Genomic DNA, 24,234 nt, shown 5'->3' with positions numbered 1-24,234 from the left:
AGTACTGTTCAGTCTCTACCGTTTGGTGGAAGTGTTTATTATTTTCTCTGTGCATTTGTGCAACCGAGTTCTCATAAAAGCCAGATCTGCTCGGATCCTTTTATTCTGATCTTGGGGGCACATCCCCATTGTTACAATAGTAAAGACTGTTACAACCTGACTCAGGGTTGCAACAAAAGGGAGACACAGGCACGGTTAAAAGTATATAAAATGTCTTTATTTAAAGATGACTAAATAATAAACGGCAAACTTAAAATGTCAGTAAATATGAATGAGCATCAGTGTGAACGCAGTGTATGGCTATGGGTGCGAGTGTATGTGCAGTGTGAATGTTGCAGGGTGTAAACCAAGGTAGGTTAACAAATAAACTGGGGAGAGATGAGAAAAGAATCTGACAGGAAGAGGACTGATTTTAAAGCTCTCAGAGTAATAGGCTCAGGTGCTCCAGATCAGAGCTGATGGCCTCCCAGCTCCACCTACCAGCCATCCACAACAGACTAGCACTGGTAGACAGAGTGGGAGGGCGTCACAAGACACAAGAGAAAAACACACAAGGCAGAGGCAGGAGTAGAATGAAATAAGTCTGAATAAGCCAAACGTCAAAATATGAGAGTTTAAGAAAACAGAATCAAAACAGGACAGGCAAGTGTGAGAAAAGGAGAGAGACTCAACATTCAAGAAAGTTTTGCAAGACTTCTAACAACAATGCAACAACGAGATAATAGTAATCCGGGATGTTGAAAAAAAGTTTGTGCTACAGGTAAAAAGCACTTCATCAGAGATAAGTTCACAGAACATTCACAGGGCAGGTGGATGATAGAATGATGAGAAGTGTGAAGAAGTTTGGAGATGAGGTGGAGCAAACAGAGAAAACAGGTGATTTGGGATTAGAACTGGATACACACAGAGAACAGTAAAACACAAGCACAGCAAGCAACTGTAAGCTAAAATTGTGAAATTAAAACAACAATATATTAATAATTTATTACTGAAAGGAAATATTTGAAGTCACTCTGGGGAAGAGCATAATGAATGTCATAGCTAAATGTAAACTAAAAGAAGGTGCATAATCAGAAGATATATTCCTTGAGGGAACATACTGCTGAGGGAAGACAACCCATTAATTTCCATAATATGTGAGGGAACAAAGAGGAAGTCCATATTGTATAGCTACTTATGAATAATTCTGCTACAAAATAATAAGAAGATCATAGTTGTTTTTTTACAAGGTCACTGTTCAAATACAACCAAAAATGTAAGAGCCAACAGGGTTGACTACCTATTGCTAAAGGCAATGTTTGCTGACTGGAAACGGTGTTTGTTTAGTTAGACACAAATTACTATGTCAACACAAACTCAAAAAAGCCAACAGGGTTGGGTTTAATGATTAGACAAATACAGTATTAAAGGCTATGTTTGCTGACCGGAAACAACATGTTTTATCTTTGAACTGCTGATGTGGTGTACATTCAGGATTGCAAGTAAACAAACTTTTGTTAATGTCCAAATAGGTCCAGTTCATAAGGCATGTGATACATTCAGGATTTAGGAGAAGGATCAAGCCTAAACGTTAATCATGAACTTTGTTCTGCTTGTTTGTCATTCATTCAGAGTTTTTGGTGCTGTAAATGTGGCATAACAAAAAAATAAGCTTTGTTTGTTATTTTTTATTATTTTGCCACAGCTGACAAAATGAAGGGGCCAGTAAAAGTGAGGCTTTCTTGGAACCTGAGTGCATGTGTACATGCATGTGTGAGTATTTTTTGTGTGTATGAGTCTATTTTCAATAAACGGTGTGCACCTGCTTCTCATTGTACAAAGTGAGCTAGAGTGGAACATTCTGAAGAAGGGTTATCTGCGGACATTTACAGTATGCGCACAGAGGAGGTCCTCAAGTAGGGTAGATATTGCTTTTTTTATCTGAACTATTTTAATTGAGTCAATTGAACTTAGTTTTGACTTTTTTCACAGCACTGGAGATATAAGCAATACTGTATTTCTTCTATTTTGTCCTTGGGTATCAGTATGTTCTAGGTGAGAAAACATGCATAGAGTATTGGCCCTCACCAGCAGAATGTCAGACTGATGATGAATAATACATGTTTGTGTGGGCATGGATCACCTAGATACCAGCTTAACAATCCTCGGATGGCCGGAACAGTTGAATGCAATACATTTTCCTTTCCAGAATCTAAACTTTTCACTGCTATGGGTTACATGTAAGATCTAACATCCATCTTCATTAAACTGTGATGGTCACATGGTATACAGTTCTAGACCATTCTCTGAACAGATGGGCTCCTTTAAGGAACCAGTATACTGTAGCAACTCTGGCAATTGCAAATACCAAATAATGGCTCAACTAATTTGTACAAGGATGTTTCCAGTGTGGGTGTGTTTGTGACGATGTGCATAGTGATGAAAACTGACTGAATGATCAGTCTAATAAAGTGAACATAACAAAGCATTTGGAAAGCGTGTTGATATATCTTCTCCTTGTTTCAACAGACTAAAATGCAAAGGTGTACAACAGGCTTAGTGCTCCACAAAGATTTGGTGGACCCTCTGGAGTGACTCTGAGGACCCCCTGTTGAAGACCCCTGAACTAGCCTATATCAAAATCCCATCCACAAAATCTTGCGCTCCCTCAAGTGGCTTTGTTATGTAAGTGCATACAGCTGGAAAATAAATCTGCTTCTGATTAGCCTTTATGGACTTACTTTAAGGTAAACAAAAAAAAGAGTTGGCACTATTTGCTTTGGTGCATGTTCTTTAACATTATGAAGTGGTCATTAATTCCGATGTATTATAACTCTATGATTTAATTCGTATTGCTTTTTCTACCATTTTCTTATACTTTCGCTAGATGGCGACAAAGTTCAACGCATGTGTGTAAAGGAAAAGCCGAAAAAGATTAAATAATTACGTATTTCCGGTAGTGTTGCCATGTCTGCTTATTCTAAGCAACGTTGGGCTTGTTTGTTTTTCTGGGAAGTTGCTTGTAAAATGGTGATTGGTGGTTGCGGGTTCCGTTTTTTGGGGGGGCTTGTTTCTTAAGTTAAGTCTTAAGTGTAGTTGTTTATTTTGTGCTTGTTTCCTAATGTTGTTTAACCAGTGGTTCTTGAACATGTCTTGGACTCCTAAAAAATGTATTTGTCTGCGGACCCCCCATTTGAACATATTTTGTGCCAGGGACCCCCGCAAGATTTGTGTTGTTAAAATGTTTTTAAACATTTTTTTATTTTATTTTTTATTTCTTTAAGATGTTTCAGATCTACACGTTCACGCCGCTTGACACTCTAGCTATGACTGCCTACAGGCAGCGCGTCTGTGGATTCCTCTGTAGGTTGGCTATTTTCAGCTTCTTTTAGGCTTGTTTTCATAGACCTGGTTGCTTGTTTCTCTCACAACATCTGGCAACACTGATATTGACGTACTTCCGTCGTGCGTCGGGCGGCATATTGATATAATAGCGCTTCTCCTTCTCAGAAGAGTGTACTTTTGTTCTAGATAATAGTGTAACTTTCTAGGAATTACGACGACATTCCAATAGCCTTGTCGAGTGGTTCACGACGTGTGTTTTATTTAGGTAACAAGGTCTCTCTTGCTTGAGCTCATACATAGGAGAAAGAGAAGTTAGGAGAAGATGGCTAAGGTGCAAGTGTTGAATGTCGCCGTGCTGGACAATCCAAGCCGCTTTGGAAACCCCTTTCAGTTCGAAATGACATTTGAATGCATGGAAGATCTGCCAGAAGGTGGGTGTTGATCTAGCTGTGCTATGTGTCTAAGCTGTGGAGTAATGTTTATTCAATATTTGCTCATATTATGTCGCCCGTGGTGTAAAGTAACTAAGTACATTTACTCAAGTACTGTACTTAAGTACAATTTGAGGTATTTTTTTTTTTTTTTTTTACTTTACTGGAGTATTTCTAATTTTCAATACTTTATTCTTCTACTCCAGTGCTCCACTATCTCCTATGTACTCACACTATCTTCTTCTCCACCATTTCAGAGGCAAATATTGTACTTTTTACTCCACTACAATTATATAAAAACTTGAGTTACTTTGAAGATACAAATGATGTTGTAAAACATACATTAACCACTTTATATACCGAATAGCTCACAAGTCGTCGCGAGCTTGCAGATCTGCTATTTTCAAACATTTTAGTACTTCTACTTTTGGTACTTTTAACTTAAGTATATTTTGATGCCATGACTTGTGTACTTTTACTCAACATTTTGAACACAGGCCTTTTACTTGAAAAAGAGTATTTTTTTTATATTTGTGGACGTGGTTTTGCGACTTTTACTTAAGTAAAATATGTGAGTACTTCTTCCACCACTACCTATTTCACGTAGCTAGCTCTCCGGCTGTAGCTTGTATACATTGATGGTATGTAAAAGGCTCATAATAAGCTATCTGTTGTGATGTAGCTCAGCTGTTCTACTCAAGGACCAGTGATATGGCAATTTGTTGAAATTTGGCGCTGGCGCGTAATTCTTGCACACAACACCACGCCTTCTTCCAGTGATTGGTTCGTTGACGACATTGCAAGGAGCTGATTGGTGTATCCCGCGTTACTGTAGTAACAGGAAAACTCTGCACCATATGGTGCCTATAATAATTTTGAAACATGTTATAACTCGGATAATCAAGCACATGAAGAGTGAGCACCCGGCTATTTGTTTTAACAAAATGTTAAAAGAAAGTGGTTTGAAGTATTGTGAAGTGATTTGAACATGCATGCTACATCATTACCATGAACCATGAAATTACCCTCCAACCTCTTTGTTTATTTATGCCTTTTATGACTGTCTAGTCACAGATTTTGTAGCAATTATAGACATTTTAGGCCTTAAATGCCAAATGTTCAAATCATGTATACTTTACATTACTTAATAGTAAAACCAGTGTTCATTTAGTTGACTAAAACTATGATGAAAAATGTTTGTCGACAACTTTTTTCACTGACGACAACTAAATAAAAACTAAGCTATGATGACTAAAACTAAACTAACTAAATATACTGACAATATTGTCAACAAATCAAATCTGGACTAAAGTGTTAGGGAGAGACTAGTGGAGATCCAGTAGAACTAAGAAAAGTCATGTAATGCTTGGTCACGCCCTGAAAAGATGATGTGAGCTTGTAGATCGGCTATTTTATGGTACGCAGTTGAGTATAAATCGGGCATTACGACTGTGATGTAATTATATCCAACCATTTTCCAAAGCATACATTTATTTATTTTCTTACATTTTGGGGGGGAAAAACTGCGCTGGTGCCCACTGGCTGTATCCATCCAATTACCCATCTCCTTCATTTTTGCCTTTGTACTGCTAGATCTAGAGTGGAAGATCATCTACGTGGGTTCGGCTGAGAGCGAGGAATGTGACCAGACTTTAGACTCTGTTCTTGTTGGCCCGGTACCGGCGGGTAGACACATGTTTGTGTTCCAGGTAAGATCGGTTTGTCAGTCTTGATCAGCATCACCCTGATCCAGTTGTGAAATGTTGAGATCCTTGTAATAACAGTCTGAGGAGTAAACGGTGTGATCTGCATGCTCTAAAAAAGAACAATCAATACTTTAATCTATCCCTAATTTGGTCTTGTTAAAAGTTTCAAGAAAAAGAAACCCAGTAAAGAATTGTGAAAATAGCCGATCTGCATGCTCACAACGCATCGCAATGTGACATGTTGTGAGCTTGTAGATCTGCTATTTTCACTATTTTTGCACAACACCGTTTGTCAATATCAACTTTAAAAAAGCATGTTTCTCAATTAATCAAAACTGTAATCGATAGAATAATGGCTAATAAAATAATCGATTGTTGTAGCCCTAATTTGATTACTACAGTATGTCTCTGTCTCCTTATTTATCCCCTCAGGCAGATGCTCCTAACACAGGGCTGATTCCAGAGAGTGATGCTGTTGGGGTTACTGTGGTTCTCATAACCTGCACCTACCTTGGGCAGGAATTCATTCGCATTGGTTATTATGTGAACAATGAATACACAGACCCTGAACTGAGAGAGAATCCACCTCTCAAGCCAAACTACACCCAGGTAACAGTATGCCTATGCCACACATACAGTTCCTATAACTGTTTAGTTTAGTGACTGTCACCGTAGTCTGCAGGTTTTTGTTTCGTTTTCCTTATTGCTTTAATGCTTAACTTTGCTACATTATCACTTACCTGAAATAAAGTATTCACTCTATAGTAATTAAAAACCTGTAGTATAGAGGTCGAAAAGTAATTTTGCTATGGAGAATAACATTGGGTCATCTTAGAATCGTCTCATATAAGAATTGTGGTACAAAAATAAACAAATTCTCTCGGCGATATTGTCAGGGAGGTGGCTCTGTATCGTTTATGATAGTCAATCACTCATATTTGATACGTATACTGTTTCTGGTGAAAATGTAACTAATTCGGCGGAAGTAAGCGTTTTCTCACCGTCAGTTGATGCTTCATATCCATAAGAGTCAAATCTTCGGGATCATTTGTTAAAACTGTGAGTTAAGGTATCACATGTATGAATCAACTATATGCTTCCATATTGTTTATTCGTTTATAGTGTGTCAAAAGGATGAGACACAACAGGGCAGTTTTGTGTTGCTGTAATAGACAGAAACGGATGTGAAATTGTACTTCACACTTGGACCGCTTTTTTCTGTCGTGTACTGTTCGTGAGCTTGTAAATCTGCTATTTTTGGTGGCAGTTCCCCCCAGAATAGGGATCCTGGAGTGTTGAGAGTTGACACTGGAGACTAGGTTGCAATTCTCAAAGAGGCAACAAGGTTGTCATCTGACACAGTTGTACTTTTGCTTGAAAGCCTTCATGTCAGAAAACACACTTACTGTATGTGCACAAACAGAATACACAATATTCATGACAACAGCCTTCATACTTCATGAAGTATTTTCCTAGAATTAATTTCCTACTCAGTGCTTGATGGTTAAAAATATAATGATGGTGGACAAACGTGGGGAAAACAGAGCTCTGTGCACCTGGCCCACCTGACTGGGGTGCCGTTCATCATTTCAGAAAAAGGTTTAAACTAAATGTTTGGTTTTGGTGACACACGTCCACGTGCATTAGCCTGATAAACCCTCCCTCCGGAAATCTCATTTGTCATTTATTTCAGGAGTGAGTCTGGCATGATCGCCCATTCTGCAATTTTGGCTGTGGGCTGGAGTTGGGCGGGAGTAATACCGTTGACTGACAACCCCTTCAGCCAATCAGCAGTGTTCCCCTTCAGCCAGTGCATTTTTACCACCTCCAGACTAATGTGACGCAACAGGACTTTTGAGACGGCCATGCCCAAAATAGGTTGCCTTATTCGGAACATGCGTGTCACTGCCCGCCCCTGCCGGTTCTCTGAATTTTTATTTTTAAATAGGCTCTGTCATGATTAATTGACCACATATATGAAGTTAAACAACTAAATTCTATCCAAACGATATCTTAAAAGTAAATTCCGTGCCTCAAAAAAGTTTGATAGCGTTTTAAAAACGAAAGTAAGAAGTAAAGACAACGCACAAAAAACAATGGCTGCCGTTCGTTTTTTGTCGGCTGCACTCAGGCTGCACTCGGCTCCATTCGGGCTCACTCGAACTCGCCATCTGATTGGCCAACTTTCACTGTCAATCACAGAACGATGAGCGACGACGCTGATAGTCTCGTCCATTTGGTGAACGGGCTAGAAACGCCCAGACAAGCCATCAGGCCAGACTCCTCCTTTACCAGGCTACATGTGCATAATATGTCATCACCTTTCAGTGACAAAATTGTGAGCAAGTACTCATCCTCACACGATAGGATGCAAAAGTGGCTGCCTTAACTTAAGCCACTGTCTTTGTGAAAACAGACTGCCGGCATCACAATACTTGATAAACACGCCTGGAGCCTCACCCCAGATATAACCTAGGCTGCATACTGATGATGCTGGTCGTGAATAGATCCTTCAAAACATTGAATAACTGGATATTGGTGGGTTTTATGGACACAAAGCACCTTGCAGTGCTGATCCTGGCCCCTCTGAGGAATGTTAGACTGAATACAGTCAAGTTGAAAAGTGATAAGCACCTTGCCAAGGAGGTCACAGTGCCTGTTGTCTGTTTATATTTAATGTGACCTCCTTCAACCCCATACCCATGTAATGGCAACAAAAATACTTGAAAACATGAGATTAGTTTAATGTGACTCCACACCCCTTTCTCCCCTTTCTTTCAGCTGCAGAGGAATATCTTGGCCTCCAATCCCCGTGTCACACGTTTTCATATCAACTGGGAGGGCGTTGCAGATAAAATGGAGGACAGTGAGAACGTTGACCCCACCCCTAACACCAGCATGCTTCCTCCGTCCTGTTTACCTGGCAAGGCTCCGCACCTTGGAATGATGCTTGACAACTCAATGGACTGCATGTAGGAACCACATTTATACACATCATGGACAAGACCCACTATAACAAACACTCACACTGACATGGACACACAACCATATTATGTCTCATAGATGTGTATATGTGGTAATGAGGAAAAGATAATAAATTACACAGATCGGACAACTCTTTCTAATGAATGCACACATGGGACTTGTCACTCAATCACCTCCAGCCCTGCCTTAAATCTCTCGTCTTGTTCTGTCTATAAGCTCGGCCTGAAAAAGGCCCCTGACATGACCTTGATATCTCCTCTGGGCTGACACATACAGATCCAAGTTATGTTGCTGTTCTTGGTGCTTGTATTGTGTTGACTGGAGGAAAACTACTGCACTCAACAGTACAAATCAAAGCCACGGATGGATTAAACAACCGTCTGGCACATGACGGCACGTTTCAGGCCAGAATTGGTTTTGGCTGCCAAAGGGCATTTGTTCTGTGGTGTCTCATCACACCTGTTGGTCAGCTCTGAAGGAGAGCATGCTAAAAATTTGCAAATTATTCATTGATGAAACTAAAAGAAAATGTGGTACACCTATATCACACATCATTACCGTATGTTCATATGGTTGAATTATCATTGTGTTCTGATAATGGTTGCATGCTGAAGCTTGGAATTGTTTTTTTTGTTTTTTTTACTTTCATATATTAGTTCAACCATTTTCTTCCAGTTTAATCAGACCCAGTCTAATGCTGATTTCCCGCTAATAGCAACAAAAGCTACAAAACGTCCAAGCATGGTCAGCTACACTGTCACTGAGTCAACGTTGAACTGTTGCTCAACATGCTCGCAACAAGCGAGGAAAAATATAAAGTCTTAGCTTAAACAAAACAGGCTGACAGCAATAATTTGTTTTCTCCCATTACAAGCAGGAAGTGTGTGGAGAGAGAGAGAAAGGGGGAGGAAATGGTGAAACAAAAACATATTGTTTGATTGACACTTCTCTGCGTCATTGGAGCGTTGAAAAAAGTTGAAGTCAAGCTTCAGCTTTTTCTTTTCTTAGCTTTTGTAACTCATCATGCAGTGACAAGTGTCGAGTGACAAGTTTGTATCTTTATCTTGGTGGCATCCATTGAAAATGGCTTGTAGCCTGTCCTTGTTTCTGGTGTGAGCACAACATCACAAACAAATCTTCAATATTGCTCCTGGACTCCATAAAGTTGGGTAGTGTATTTTGAAAGTAATTTGAATCATAAATAATCTTGACATGATCAAACGGCGTCTGTCTGCACTGACCTGACTGGAACTCGACATGGCAAAGCAATACAAAAATGTTTGCCATATTGCAGCTCTGAATTGTGTTATTTTGTACTTCATGTGTATTCTCTGCCTCAAAGTACTTGTAATATTGTTAGATGGTAATAAAGTTTCATCTTTTTGGTAATTCTCATGCTGTTACTATAGTAATTGCATCATACCTATTACAGCCCTCCACAATTACACAGGTGTGGGTACTGGCTGATTCTTTCCCCACCCTCCCTCTTGTTTTTCTAATTTCATTCATAAAATTCAGCATCTATCACATCACTCCACCGTTTTCACTGTGGCCTCATGTTGCTAAGCAACTGGTCAGGAAGAGGAAGGGGTGATGTCTGCTCTGTTGTTTTGATCCTCTCTGCCATGGAAGAAACGGCTCATCATCTATCTGCCTGTTCCCTCTATTCATACTGTCTCAGTTTCTCCTTCCTCTGCTATGATCTGCATACAAGGCTCAGTGGGGTCCAGTCCAGGGCTGCTGGTCTATGCCTGTATGGCATGCATTAAATATTGTGCAAAATAAGCATGGTGCATACTATGGCAAGCTCTGTAAAGAAGAGGGGGCTGTTGGTTATTTCATAACTTTGGCCATGTCTATCGGAATCGTCCAATTGAGGTTTATTTTATTAAGGAGAAGGTAAAAACATCCGCACACTGGTTTAAAGCTCCCAAAATGTATATTATTTAATGGCGCAACGTTTCAGCCTTACAGGTCTTCATCAGGCAAATACAATTGTATTTGCCTGATGTTTTCACCCTCTTCTCCTTGATATTTCCTTGATGTCCAGCACCTGGCCTAAATACAGGTACAAGATGTACACACAATCTCCTGTGAATTTATTTTATTAAGCCACCATATTATTTCATTTCAAATTAATATTTTTTGCTCCATTGCTGCACCAGACAAACTATTCCCGGCGTCCTCGTTATGTTTGGAAGTCATGTCGTATCGCTCCTGCGTGCATTAAATTCTGACCAACATTACTAAAAATAGTTCACGGTTGACGTCACTCGCCAAAACGTGTATCTCTCAGGAAGGTGGGGGCCTTTTGATCAACTGCTGTGCTGCTGACAACCAATAGGCATCCTCACATCGTACACTCTACATTCCATAGTCTGGAGGGATGATCACGCTGTGATTGGCTAATTGGTTGTCAAGCAACTTGACACAGGGAGAGACAACTACCCAAAGAAACCCGGCCATTACATTAATTAGCTTTGGAATTAACGCACTGCTCGTCAATATTTATGTCGTCTTCAGATTATGAAGCCAGTTACTGTCCGCGCAAACTTTGGACAATGTTGTCATTCACCATTCTCCGGGCTACATGATCGAGACGACCGTCTCGCCAGGTTTTGTGAGAGAAATAAGCAACCAGGTCTAGAAAACAAGCCCAAAAGATGCAACTTTAGGCCACATGAGCACTTTAAACCTACAGTGTAGTGTATATACATTGGCTATAAAATAGCCGATTCACAAGCTCAGAACGCATTGCGATGCGTTGTGAACTTGTAGATCTGCTATTTTAAAAAAAGGGAAAAAATGTGGAATATTTGGAAGATCTTTGAAACATAACACAAATCTGGTACGCCATAAAAAAAGCATATGATATTTTCAGATGGGTGTTATGGACAAACATTAACTTGGGGGTCCATGACATGAAAATATTTGAGAACCACTGGTTTAAATAATGTGTTTTTTTTGGGAAGCAATAAGCCCAAATTAGCAACTGCACTTTAGAGAGAAGCCCCAAAAAAACGCAACCCGCCGCAATAACTACCAATAATTTACAAGCAACTTTACAGAAAAACAAGCTCATCGTCGATTATAATAAGCGGACATGGCAACACTGCTTCTCCCTCACATCCAGCTAGAAAGCCTGATTCCCACGATTTAGTCTCGCCGCACCATTGGAGGAGAGAACGGAGGGTATCCATGGAAACGGTTGGAGGAGAGAGGACAGAGGCAGTGTTGCCATGTCGGCTTATTATAAGCGACTTTTGGCTTCTTTTTCTGTAAAGTTGCTTGTAAAAATTGGTAGTTGGGGGTTGTGTTTTTTTGGGCTTGTTTCTAAAGTAAGTGTAGTTGCTTATTTGGGCTTGTTTCTATTAATTTTTTAATTATTATTCAAACCTGTGGTTCTCAATCATTTTCATGTCATGTCAAGAACTCCATGTATTTGTCCACGGACCCCCATCTGAAATTAATTTGTGCCAGGGACCAGATTTGTGTTGATAAAATGTTTCAACGATATTTCACATTTTACACTTTTTTCCCCACAAGATTGACAAGCCCACAGATCTACAAGCTCACAATGCGTCGCGTCGTTGTGAGCTTGTAGATCTGCTATTTTAAAACAGCCGAGCAATTATAGGCCACATGTGGCCTATAATTGCTTCTTTTAGGTTTGTTTCCATAGACCTGGTTGCTTATTTCTCTCACAAAACCTGGCAACACTGGACAGAGGGTATTATGCATGGAAAGTACCGGAGGCGCGTATCATCGTCTGGAGGAAGATAATCTGACATCCCAGGGTCCTTCTTTGCTTTGCCTTTTTGCCAGGAGGACGGGATAGTTTGTTCACCAGAAAACACAGCGGCACGTACAACGAACCAGACACACGGGCTATAATACACGGATGGTTTTGCCCCCACTGTCAGCCCTAGATTTGGGTGGATATATAGGCGGGACGCTCGGTTCGCTCCCCCGGAGTTCCGTCAGTTCGCTCGGCTCCTCTGCCACCCAAACATCGGAGGGCTGTGTTGTTTTATGCCGTTGCCCCTGACATTCATTTATTCAACTGTGTGTTCGAGGACGCAACTGGACCACTGTCAACGGTAAACGGACGACTCGCCCCAAAACACGCTCGCCCCCGGTGTTTCGGGCTGGGGAGAGAGAGGGAGGGAGCCGGGCGGGGGGGGGGGGGGCTCGGTGGGGGGCTGCAACGAGGACTAGTGTGTGCTGAATACGGACAGACAGAAAAGCCCACTACCGACATAGGCTACTCTATGGCTCCCAATAGCTCATCCGTATTAGGCTACGTCAAACTTGAATCCTTCTGATTTCTATAACACTCCAGTTGTTGCTTTACTGTGGAGCCGGAGCGAGTGAGAAAGGCTTTTTTTCGTCGTGCATCGACACTGTCTGCAACAACAGCTGGTAAGCTGTTTAAACCACCAAGACCGCGTCGTTATAGTTATTATTGATTGTCGAAAAATAGCATCAGACGGACCCGATCCTGTTTGGTTGGAGTTGTGGAGGCGGCTGGCGTGCAGAGCCAGAGAGCCACGAACTGCCTGTCACAAGTTGCCATCATGGGCAACGCGCCCACGGCTAGAAAGGGCAACGAGCTGGAAAGCGGTGGGTATCTGGGTAATTATCAATACATGGCACCTGATCACCATCATAGTCTCAGGGATAATATGCTACTGATGCATTATGAAGGGTAGTCGTGGGTTTGTTGGGCAATTTCGCTTGATTTCTTGAAATCCACCTTATTTTAAGTGTTTATACAGCAACTTGGCTTATTGTTCAATGCCCGGAGCTAAATCCCATCATGCTGGTTTCAGTCTAAAACAGGTCAAACCGGCTTATTAAAATCCAACTCATATATATATTGTGTATTTTATAGCCTATCATGTTCTTGAATCTTGACTCTAGCTCTGTGGAGTTGGGATGTCATAAAAGCAGCTGCTCTTAATGAAAATAGACTTTAGCTTTAGGTTTAAATACCAGGTTCATAATAATAATAATTTAACCTGTTCCTCCAATCATAGTTTTGAAGGATATACTGGCTGGGAGTTGAGAGGCTCTCAGCCCTATACCGATGAGCTTCATCAAGTGCTGCATGATGTGTGATGGTAGAATTGCATCCAAACAGGTACACTACTGTATTACTGCTGAACTGGCCTGTTCATGACAGTCATGTTCGCAATGAATGAGAATGGGGGCACTTCCATTGTGGTGTCTTTGACAAGTGAATGTTTCTAGAAGGCACTGATTGGTGATGTGCATGATGATCATTTACTCAGACTTCAGTAGGCCTATGGCAGAACATACACACCTCACTTTTGCAGGAGAGATGGAATTTGCTTAGGCCTATACTGTAAAATCCTGAGAATTATATGTTAACTTTCAGAGTTAAAGCTGCACATATGTAACTTTCCTCTTCTACCCCGGATTTGAACCTGGTTTCCTGCGCAAGTGCTGAAATCTTTACCATTGAGCTAATAGAACCAGCCAGAATCTTGCATCGGGTCACAATTTGTCTCAGATCCTGTGTCTAGGTGAGACATGACCTTCTAAATGTCTCAATAGAAGAGCAGGGAGACAAAATACAACCACCCAATTGTATAAGTTATATTTTATTAACATACTCTACCATACAGATTGGAGAAAGTTACATTTTATTAATTTAAAAAAACATTACATAGTGCCGCTTTAAAGCAACTTTGGTTTGTATTGGGCTACTACAGTTCCAACATATTTCACGTGTGCAGTCTCCTTAGATTTTGCAGTGTTACACTATGTAGGTTGACGGGGGTAGACACTAGCACTGTCAACCAATATAACACTGAAGGGGTGGTGTATGATACACAACCCTTTCTCATATGTCATTCCCAAGTATACATTTAAGTTCAGGGGTAACACCACAAACAGTGCAGACACATAACTGCATGGGTTAGCTTCATACAGCTCCAGGAAATGCTTCCATTTTTCTTTCCTCAATATACTGCACTTCCTTTGACTCATCGGCAAGACAAATGTGTGTTACAGCAACCTGCTCCTTTCTTCTGAACTTCTGAAGCTTCACTTATATGGAATCACTGGGTTTCAGCAGCACTGTTCGATCCGTACAGGAATAGGAGATAATAGCCAAAAAGTTAGCTGAGCATCAACTCAACTTGACCTGAATACATGAACTCAGCTAGCTTGACCTAAGGTCAAAACAGCCTCTTATTATTTCTCCATGATGGGATCCTCTTTCCCTTCTCTTTCCCTCTCCCTGTCTTGCTCAATATCTCTGTCTCTCTTTGTCTTCCTACACATGTGTTCATTAAACAGTGTGATGGTTCTTTTACTTTTCACAGTCAAGGAGTTTCTGGCTAAAGCTAAAGAGGACTTTCTCAAAAAGTGGGAAAACCCAGCACAGGTTAGTGTGCAATGGACATGTATACCCAATGTGAATAAATGTTGTGTGTGTGTGTGTGTGTGTGTGTGTGTGTGTGTGTGTGTGTGTGTGTGTGTGTGTGTGTGTGTGTGTGTGTGTGTGTGTGTGTGTGTGTGTGTGTGTGTGTGTGTGTGTGTGTGTGTGTGTGTGTGTGTGTGTGCACTACAGTTAAGCCTAGTTTATGCTTTGGTGAAAAAGAGTCGCTCAATAAAAATGCCCATTAGCAGGATTTCTCCAAAATAATTTGGTATCACAACTTTTGATACATATCTATCTTAAAGAAGAAATGTTAAGCACTATTAGGAAAACGTCTTGCTGCCTTCTTTAGAAATTATAACATAGTCATTGATAATTAGTTGTATCAACTTTATAATGAAATTAACCCTCATTTTGCGGATGTGAGTAATGTGTAGGTGTGTGAAATAGAGAATGTAGTTATTGATTATCTAAACCATTGTGGACGCAAAGAGGGGGCCGTGTCCACATAAAGCATTTTATTGAGCTTTTCAGCCATGCATTTCTATGGTAAAGACGCTCTGGAGCGCTCCTCTTCCTAGCGCCACAATCACAGGCTTGTCTCTGTGTGTGAGACACGTCCACAGTACTGAACATGATATCCAAAGCTTTCCTTTGCTCACCAAAAGCGTTCTGTGGACACGGCCCCTTACACTGCATTTCTCATCCTAGTGCATCCTGTGATGAGTTAATATGCAAGACAGCTTAACCCACCTTGTCTTTCCTTCATTCAGAACACTGCTTGCCTGGAGCAGTTTGAGAGGTTGAAGACGCTGGGAACAGGCTCGTTTGGACGTGTAATGCTAGTGAAGCACAGAGAGACGGGTCAGCATTATGCCATGAAGATCCTCAATAAACAAAAGGTCAGCTCACTTTAGGGTTTGGTCAGGAGGTTTTCACGGAGAGGGGATATACTAGTAACATTATTATCATTATTATTTATCTATTAGTCTTTTACAAATTAACAATCAGAGAATAACATTGGCATTACCACCACCCATCCCACCTAATGCAACTAAATCAAGGGTATTGCCATGTAGTTCCTGCAGGAGATGCATTATTTACAGCTTTTGAGCCCACACTATTATTATTATTATTACTAGACCATACCCGGTGAAAGGCGCAGGTGAAAGTAGTTGCAAAGTTGGGGTTAATGCACGTCCTGTCGCGCGGTTTCTCCCCCGCGCGCGTCCCGTCGTGGCAGCCCCCCCCCCCCCCCCCTCCTCCCCGTCGTGGCTTCCCACCTCCTCCCCCCCGTGGGTGGCGTTGCGTCACCCCTCCCCACGGGCGTATATATATACAGTGATGTTGCTTGGTTTTCAATGTAATGGGTCCTGGGATGCAAGGGTGGTCTTTTAGATGGGTCCCAGGGACATTTTATGGGTCCCACAAAAATGCACAGCGTTTAACTCGTGTTTCATCTTATATGGTTATATTCATGTAGAACATGTACAGTATCTATGTAACTATTACCTTGAGATGAAGTAGAATCACAGGTAGATACAGAGGATGTAGTCATGGAGGTAGGTATGGGGTCATCATCATTAGCAGTACTTGATTTGGGTTTAGAAAATAGGCTTGCTATTTTCTGTTGCCCTGCAGCAGGCTTGAGAATCTTTTTTGGTGCCATTTTACACTAACATTATTATTTTTTTCTTTTATTTGTATAGTTTATTTTTAATTCAAGTGTGTTGTTTTCAAACATGTTAACCATCAGGTCTGCTACGGGTCTACAGGTCTACGTCATGGCAGAGACGTCACTTTTCAACTCCGCAACAGACGGCCCTTGTGTGTGTGTGTGTTACACGCAAAATCGTTACCCAAAGAATTCGGTCTGAGCAATGAGCATGCGCAAAATGGCGGCTCCCATGGTTCCTTATTATCGTTTGTATCGTCTTTCTAAGACTATTTCTACGTGGATTGTATCGTTTATAAAGTAGGATAAAGTAGGATAAAGTAGGATGTGGCCATCTAAAATGGTGGTGTCCCATGGATTTGTAAAATATTCGCGGTAAAAAAAATATTTTACCGCGAATTATTTTCATATTTTTTTCTGTTGGTGACAGAAAAAAGGACGCAGGCCTATGAGCATCTCTGTATATATATATATATATATATATATCAGCACGGAGAATGGCGTAGGCATGTTACTCGCCCGCCGCGGGTCCGTCTGGTGTGTTTACTTTCCACAGAAAGAATTGTGCTAAGAGTGGGCGGGGTCTCGGTGTTGCCATGTCGGCTTACTGTAAGCGCTGTAGGGCCAATGTTGGTGGTATAGGGTTCGTTTGGTTTGGCCTCGTTTTCATAGACCTTGCTGCTTGTCTGTCTCGCGAAACCTGGCAACGACGCATGCGCAGTTTGATCAAGAGTCCCCCCAACCAACGACCAACGAAGACTCCGCCGTGAGGTTACTAGAATTATAGTAGGATTATAGTAGGATTATTATTATTATTATTATTATTATTATTATTATGACTGTTAAAGTCATCACAGGGATGGGTCTGTCACTGATGAAGATATAGCAGTAAAACACTCAGGGTTCTTACAATCATGGAGAAAGAAATATGGATGAATATAAAAGTATTGTCCCTGAAAACATGATGAATCATCATTTGTTATGTCAGAATGGCTGCTAGTCGATCAACTTAATTTAACTTGTTAAGGCTTTTTCTCTAGGTTTTTATGGCTCTCAGGTGGTAGTTGAAGACTGCAACTATAATTATTCCATGGACACTGGCAAATGTTAGCCATGAAATTGTATCATTCCTTGGTATGGACCATGTACAGTATTTGTAGTTGTCCTGTAGTGGGCAGACTACAAGATTTGTCATATATTTATATACTGTGCGTATTGATATTCAGTGAAGTTTTGGTAGGTTATGTTATCCAAGGTGAAGTAAAAGACACTTTCTATCTGCTTAAATGTCCTGTATCCCACTGCCTTTTACAGATATTTTTTTTTCTCCAATGTCATTTTATTCTCTAATGTCTTTGTTTTATTCTAACTTCTCAAATAGACTTTTATAAAGAGTTTATTTTTGTCTTAATGCTCTAATGTTTTGAGTAAAGCCCTTTGAATTGCTGTGCTATACAAATAAACATACCTTTCCTTGCCTATATGTCTGTCTCTCTCACTGTGTCTCTTCCACTTATCCATGCCTCCTTGTAGGTTGTGAAGCTCAAGCAGATAGAACACACACTGAATGAGAAGAGGATCCTACAGGCTGTCTGCTTCCCGTTTCTGGTGCGAGTAGAGTACTCCTTTAAGGTACGGAGGATTTTCAGTGTGTGTGTGTGTGTGTGTGTGTGTGTGTGTGTGTGTGTGTGTGTGTGTGTGTGTGTGTGTGTGTGTGTGTGTGTGTGTGTCAGAGAGATATTTGACACATTTATGCATGTCAGTAACAGGACTTCTGTGTTCCCTAGGACAACAGTAACCTGTACATGGTCATGGAGTATGTACCAGGGGGAGAGATGTTCTCCCATCTACGGAAAATTGGCAGGTTTAGGTTGGAACATTTTCTAGATTGTGCACACTCTTGCGTACCTAAAAGAGATACTTAAGATAATTGTACACACATATATGTACATGCTAACAGTCAAGTTAAATATGAAATTTCTTCCTACTCTTTGCTGTCCTCTTTTGTGTGTGTGTGTGTGTGTGTGTGTGTGTGTGTGTGTGTGTGTGTGTGTGTGTGTGTGTGTGTGTGTGTGTGTGCGTGTGTGTGCGCGGGATGGGATTATGCGCAGCGAGCCTCATGCCCGGTTCTACGCCTCTCAAATAGTTCTGACCTTTGAGTACCTGCATGCCTTGGACTTGATCTACAGAGACCTTAAACCTGAAAACCTGCTCATAGACCAACTGGGCTACATACAGGTACATCCATCTAGCTGAACTTAGCTGAACAACCTACTGTAATCTCCCACCTGGCGAAAGGTGGCGCTATATGCAGCACAATTATAATTGCTATTTTCCAACTGACACAGTCGCCCAGCGACCACATTACTGTAGATACCAAATAATCTTGTGCCCATCTTTCGCCATTGTTGGGTGTGTTGGTTTTAAAACGAGGTGTGGTCTGGAGCATTGCCTACTGTATCGTACACACAGAGAAAAGAGTAATAGTGATTGCATTTTAGACCAGCTTAAAGTTAGTCTGAACTTGCTATTTAGACAACGCAACGCTCAACGCATTAACGGGTGACCAGTGATGCACAGCCTTCCATCATGCTTTATTAGATGTTTTAAATACAACCCTATATGATTATTGAGTTGATAACCAATGTCCAACATCCACAAGTATATCATGCACAGTATACATTGCTGCTATGCTCAGGCACCTTCGTCATATTTTTTTATCTCAGGTATTAGTGTAAATATGTAGATAACTTGTTTGGCTTTTTTGTTGTTCTCTTGTTTGATCTCTCTTCCCACTTGCCCCCCCCCCCCCCCCCTTCTTCCTCCCCCTCTTCTTTCTATGGAAATAACATTGCGATGGGAACGATGTACGAAAGCCTTTGCAAACCTGTGATGTGACAATAAACCTGATTCTGATTCTGATTCTGATAATGCAAGATATCACAGATGTCTCTTGGACATGCAGAGATATTAGGCTACAGGAGGAATTTTGACCAGCAGCATGGCCACCTGTTCCACCCATTTCAATCCAAATTCAACACAGTAACACTCATATTCAACATGGTATATGACATTTCTGAGGGACTCAAATGAGTAATTATCTGGGCCAGATTATCAATATATTGCATTGGGTAGGAAAGCGTTTTCAATGCAGACGAGGGGAGAGGGAGGGAGAGACAAGGGGAGAAATACATATTTGAACTATTTGTCATTATGTAAAAGTGATAATCCTTTCCATGGCTATACCCTGATTGAACCCTGACTGGCTTATATCCAAATTCTCGCTGAGATGGCTTATTGTGAATGAAATGCAACGCAAGAATGCTGTATTTGTCACCCCACCTGCAACTTTGTATAAATTGTTAATTTTAAACACAACTACCAAGTTTGGACTTACCATCGTTTACATGCTGTTGATTGGACTCTGGAATTAGGTACTGTAGCTACTGTATGCTTTTGGCATGTGTGTGCATATCATTTGCCTCATTAGTGCCATAAGGGTTTTTGAAGGTTTAATCCAAATCTAACAGGGGAGACAAAATAAGTTAAGCTAAGACTTCTGTGCTGTAACTGAATACATCACTTTCATACAAGCACCAAAGGAGCATGCTAACCAAATGCTCCTGCCTGGGTATAACTGTAATCTACAGCTCCCTGATACTTAGCATAGGCTCTGCTGGTCTCTAGTGGTGAAGAGTGTGAATAACATTTGCTGAAAGGTCTTTCTTTCTTTTCTCTCTCTTGCCTGGACATGTCTCCCTCTCTTATCTCTCTCTTTCTCATGTCATCTTTCTATCTTTATGTCTTTTACTGTCTCTTTCTCCCTGTCTATATGTATGTATGTGTGTCTCCACATTCCTATGTCTCTATTAGGTGACAGATTTTGGCTTTGCTAAGCGTGTAAAAGGTCGGACCTGGACACTGTGTGGCACCCCAGAATATCTGGCCCCAGAGATTATTCTCAGCAAGGTGAGCCTCTCTGGCCCCCGGCTGGTGAATTTCCACAGAGGGTGGCACTGGCCTTGCAGATCTTGACTGTTATTGTGTCACCCATTAGAAGTGATAAGAATATTACGTTTTAAAACCAGGTGTGTCATGGTCTCATGAAGTGTCCTTCCTGTCTATTCTGTTTATCTCACATATCTCTCTCAAAATACACCTACTCTCTCTTTGCATTTACCGGTATCCAACTCTTCTCCACCCTCTCCTCTTCTGGCCTTTTGCTTGTTCAACCCTTCCTTTTACTCAACTCTACATAACTCTCCCAGGGATATAACAAAGCAGTAGACTGGTGGGCGTTAGGTGTGCTGATCTATGAGATGGCTGCAGGGTACCCGCCATTCTTTGCTGACCAGCCCATCCAGATATATGAGAAGATTGTGTCAGGGAAGGTAAGCTTCACACTTTCTTATTCCTTCTGCTAGCCTTATTTCTGTCTCAGTTTGGATCAGGCCTATGGAAGGATGCTGTGTATAGATTACAGCTCAGCATTCAAAACCATAGTCCCCTCCAGAATTTACAACAAGCACAGAAAGCTAGTACTCAACCCAGCCTGTGCAGCTGGATTCCTACTAACAACATCACATGTTTAATTACATGTGTACTGGTGCAGGTATCAACAGAGTCTCTCACAATGCCACATCTACAAAGTGACTTGCTGTTCAACACCAAAGAAACCTGAAGTGATTTTATTGATGGATTCTTTATTTTTGTGGCATAGATTGCACAGCTCACAATAAATTGCGATGATCTCCTTGTGATCACTTGGTTTTAAGTCTTGAATACAAAGTGCAATATAAATTGCAGACCACTTGCCACGCCATGCGACAGAAGCCGACCGCTCCAATATGCCATACTGCATGCATATCTGTTAGACCTGAAAGAATTCTCAAGATATATAAATAAATTATATAATTAACTTTTAATTCATGATCTTTTCACAGAGACCTAATGGCTACATGATTTTACTTTCCAATTTTGTCCATCTGTACTCCCTTCACCCAGGTGCGCTTTCCATCTCACTTCAGCTCAGACCTTAAGGACCTGCTGAGGAATCTGCTACAGGTCTGCAGCAGCCATTTTTTTTACCTCAGGTTTACCAGTTGTTTTATTTTATGGTCTATGTTTATTTAAAACATGTACTGTTGTTAATGGCAGGTGGATCTCACAAAGCGTTATGGCAACCTCAAGAATGGAGTCAGTGACATCAAGGGACACAAATTCTTTGCAACCACTGACTGGATTGCCATCTACCAGAGAAAGGTGTCTGTATGAGTGTGTTTCTGTGACTTTAGATGTGCATGTGCGTGCGTTTAACATCTGTGTGTGTATATGTATATGTTTGTCTCCTTTTGTGAATGCTTGTACAGTATGCAAGTGTACCTTTACACAGTGTACATATACAGTAAAGTGCACAAACTTGCATGCAGTGTCTTTGATAGCCTAAATTTGCTTATTTAATAGTCGTATTTATTTTGTTCATAGGTGGAGGCTCCATTTGTCCCCAAGTTCAAAGGACCAGGTGACACCAGCCACTTCGATGACTATGAGGAGGAGGAAGTCCGTGTCTCCTTCTCAGAGAAATGTGCCACAGAGTTCGCTGAGTTCTAGAGCATAAGGAGAGAAAGAAAGAAAGAGAGAGAGAGATAAAGGTGAGGGACAAAGAGTAAGAGGGCTAATCAGGTGGCAGATGGAGGTAGGGAGTTGGAGCACTGTCTCCTGTCCAATCAAAAGCACCAGCGACAGTGAAGAGATAGAAGGGGAGTAGAAAGAGAATGGAGACTGACTACCAGCAGTGTTGCCTTTTCTCTTACATGCCTTTGTTTCTTTTCTTTTTTACATGTATTACTTTGTCCTATTTATGAATCACTTTGTGAAAAATATTATGAATATGTATGAGTGCTGGATTCACTGTTCTCAGAATGTTCTCAGGCAATCGCCTCCTCATGTTGCCACCTCAAGTCTTGCCTACTCTGTTCCCTTACCCACCTGTTGCCCCCCCCCCCCCCCCCCCCCCCCCCACACACACACACACACACACACACACACACACACACACACACACACACACACACACACACACACACACACACACACACACACACACACACACACACACACACACACACACACTCCATTACCTTTTTGTCAACTTCCCACTTCTATTAATGTGTGATCCCACCTGATGTAACTTGGGGCAGTTCCTCCAAACCCAACAAAACATGCAAACATGCTAATCTGAGCAAGACAGGAGAATCTGTCTGTCTGTCTGTCTGTCTTTGGCTGTAACCTGTCCACCATTTTAACATAAGAAAAAAGAAAATCAATTTATGAACTTTAGAATTGGCCACCGTTTGCACCTTGAGGTCTAATTGCTTTCCCTTAGGTTTTGTGTTCTTGTTTTCATTTTAACTTGACCTGTTTAAGCTTTTACATGTCGAATGCCCTCCAGATTCTGAATTATTTGCACAATGTTAAAGTTGAGTCAGAGGGCAGTTATAAGTGATACAAAATGGAAGGATTGAGCTAAATTACTCTTAAGCCTTAAGCTTAAGAGATAATTGTAAAAATATATATTATATATATCTTTGATAATCTTTTTAATTAAAAGGATTGTTGTCTTTTGTTGAGGTGTGTTAACTTGGCACCCCTTGGTACAGAACTAGTTAAAGTCATGATTAATATTGCTCTATGGTCATTTTGACTCATGTTCAGTAAAGCTGCTTCCAATCCAAATGATCTATTGTTGTAATATGCTCTTTCTTTACTTTGAATGGAGTTTGATGATGTTCAGCTCTTGTTTCAGGTCCTTTTGCTTAATAGCTTTGGACTACATGAGTGTGGTGTTTCTGAAGCAGCAGAAATCCCCATAAAGTGTTGCATTACTAACTACACAACACACTGTAATTCAGAGTTTATTGTGTACTAGATGGATATTGTTTTACCACAATCTCTGCATTTTAACCCTCTTGAGAACATTTGAGAAAAAAAGGTAAACACATTGGAGAAAAAAAGGTAAAGACATTGGAGAAAAAAAGGTAAAAACATTGGAGAAAAAAAGGTAAAAGGTGGCACCTTGATTTACAGTGTGCATTTACAAGATTCAATGCTATAGCACTTAAGTCAGCCGGAAACACACCTTCAGGTGTTTATGGTTCAAACCTGCGGGCTAATAAAATGGAGTATGGAAATGGCACCGGAACAGGAAACGGGTATGCCGCCTTCTGAAAAACACCTGTACCTACTAGATTAATGCAAATAAGTATGCAGACTACCTTTGATGCTTTACAGAGGCCTGCAAAGGCATATGATGCGAGTGTCATTGTAACTTTAGCTTAGCAGATATGGGTGCAAATGATCAAACGACAGGAGTAGAACAAAGCTTTCCATCCAGTAATTGTGACGGCTGTCCTCGTAGGAGTTGAACCTGGCACCTTCTGTTTCCCAGGCAGCCTCTCTAACCATTCAGTTGTGGCCGCCCTGTAATACAAATCGTACTCCCAAGCCGTTTCAGGGATCTCATCCCACTTAACAACCAAATCCATAGTTTATTCATATCTACTGCATTACATTTTTACAATTTGTAAAATTACCAGTTGAAATTAAATTAGTGGTGCTTCCGTAACAATGCCAAGGTTTGAGTATAGCACTCATTTTGGACATGTCGTTGCTCATACAAAGCCCTACAGTATAAGGTTAATTACA

The 24,234-nt window shown here is 41.0% G+C and overlaps 3 protein-coding genes across 4 annotated transcripts in view; all 3 read left to right on the top strand.

Annotated features, from left to right (window-relative positions):
• The window catches only part of LOC311054998 (complement C3-like), a gene marked incomplete at both ends in the record, with an annotated part of 35,104 nt that extends 34,523 nt beyond the window's left edge, over positions 1 to 581 (top strand). Inside the window, 2 exons of the mRNA XM_084071053.1 lie at positions 339 to 351; positions 449 to 581. Coding sequence (XP_083927179.1) covers positions 339 to 351; positions 449 to 581 — 146 coding nt within the window. The remainder of the gene's footprint in view (positions 1 to 338; positions 352 to 448) is intronic.
• Positions 582 to 3,454: 2,873 nt separating this feature from the next.
• On the top strand, positions 3,455 to 9,878 carry LOC311063958 (histone chaperone asf1b-B-like). The gene is made up of 4 exons (XM_084083606.1): positions 3,455 to 3,755; positions 5,349 to 5,464; positions 5,894 to 6,070; positions 8,243 to 9,878. Exons 1-4 carry the CDS (start codon positions 3,647 to 3,649, stop codon positions 8,435 to 8,437), a joined length of 597 nt encoding a protein of 198 aa, XP_083939732.1. The 5' UTR covers positions 3,455 to 3,646; the 3' UTR covers positions 8,438 to 9,878.
• A 2,795-nt stretch (positions 9,879 to 12,673) lies between these two features.
• On the top strand, positions 12,674 to 22,382 carry LOC311034625 (cAMP-dependent protein kinase catalytic subunit alpha-like). Of its 2 annotated transcripts, XM_084042522.1 has the most exons (11): positions 12,674 to 13,069; positions 14,800 to 14,861; positions 15,629 to 15,757; positions 18,064 to 18,162; positions 18,318 to 18,400; positions 18,642 to 18,768; positions 20,404 to 20,499; positions 20,799 to 20,921; positions 21,535 to 21,594; positions 21,688 to 21,792; positions 22,015 to 22,382. In XM_084042522.1, the coding sequence occupies exons 1-11, from the start codon at positions 13,024 to 13,026 to the stop codon at positions 22,138 to 22,140; spliced, it is 1,056 nt and encodes a 351-aa protein (XP_083898648.1). In that variant the 5' UTR covers positions 12,674 to 13,023; the 3' UTR covers positions 22,141 to 22,382. The 2 variants fall into 2 exon arrangements, with proteins under 2 accessions (XP_083898648.1, XP_083898649.1); XM_084042523.1 differs by lacking the exon at positions 20,404 to 20,499.
• Positions 22,383 to 24,234: the final 1,852 nt, after the last annotated feature.

The sequence above is a fragment of the Gymnoscopelus microlampas genome (genome assembly GCF_963454915.1).
Source record: "Gymnoscopelus microlampas genome assembly, chromosome: 2".
Classification (NCBI taxonomy): domain Eukaryota; kingdom Metazoa; phylum Chordata; class Actinopteri; order Myctophiformes; family Myctophidae; genus Gymnoscopelus; species Gymnoscopelus microlampas.
The sequence above is the reverse complement of the archived record's forward strand: the minus strand, read 5'-3'. Positions and strand labels throughout refer to the sequence as shown.

What these genes read in the sequence shown, in the direction of transcription:
- LOC311034625 (XM_084042522.1), top strand. Translation starts at nt 13,024, where the DNA reads ATGGGCAACGCGCCCACGGCTAGAAAGGGCAACGAGCTGGAAAGCG. An exon ending in GGGCAACGAGCTGGAAAGCG is followed by an intron (nt 13,070 to 14,799) that starts GTGGGTATCTGG and finishes TACTTTTCACAG; the next exon opens with TCAAGGAGTTTCTGGCTAAA. An exon ending in GAGTAGAGTACTCCTTTAAG is followed by an intron (nt 18,163 to 18,317) that starts GTACGGAGGATT and finishes TGTGTTCCCTAG; the next exon opens with GACAACAGTAACCTGTACAT.
- LOC311063958 (XM_084083606.1), top strand. Translation starts at nt 3,647, where the DNA reads ATGGCTAAGGTGCAAGTGTTGAATGTCGCCGTGCTGGACAATCCAAGC. An exon ending in GACACATGTTTGTGTTCCAG is followed by an intron (nt 5,465 to 5,893) that starts GTAAGATCGGTT and finishes TTATCCCCTCAG; the next exon opens with GCAGATGCTCCTAACACAGG. An exon ending in TCAAGCCAAACTACACCCAG is followed by an intron (nt 6,071 to 8,242) that starts GTAACAGTATGC and finishes CCTTTCTTTCAG; the next exon opens with CTGCAGAGGAATATCTTGGC.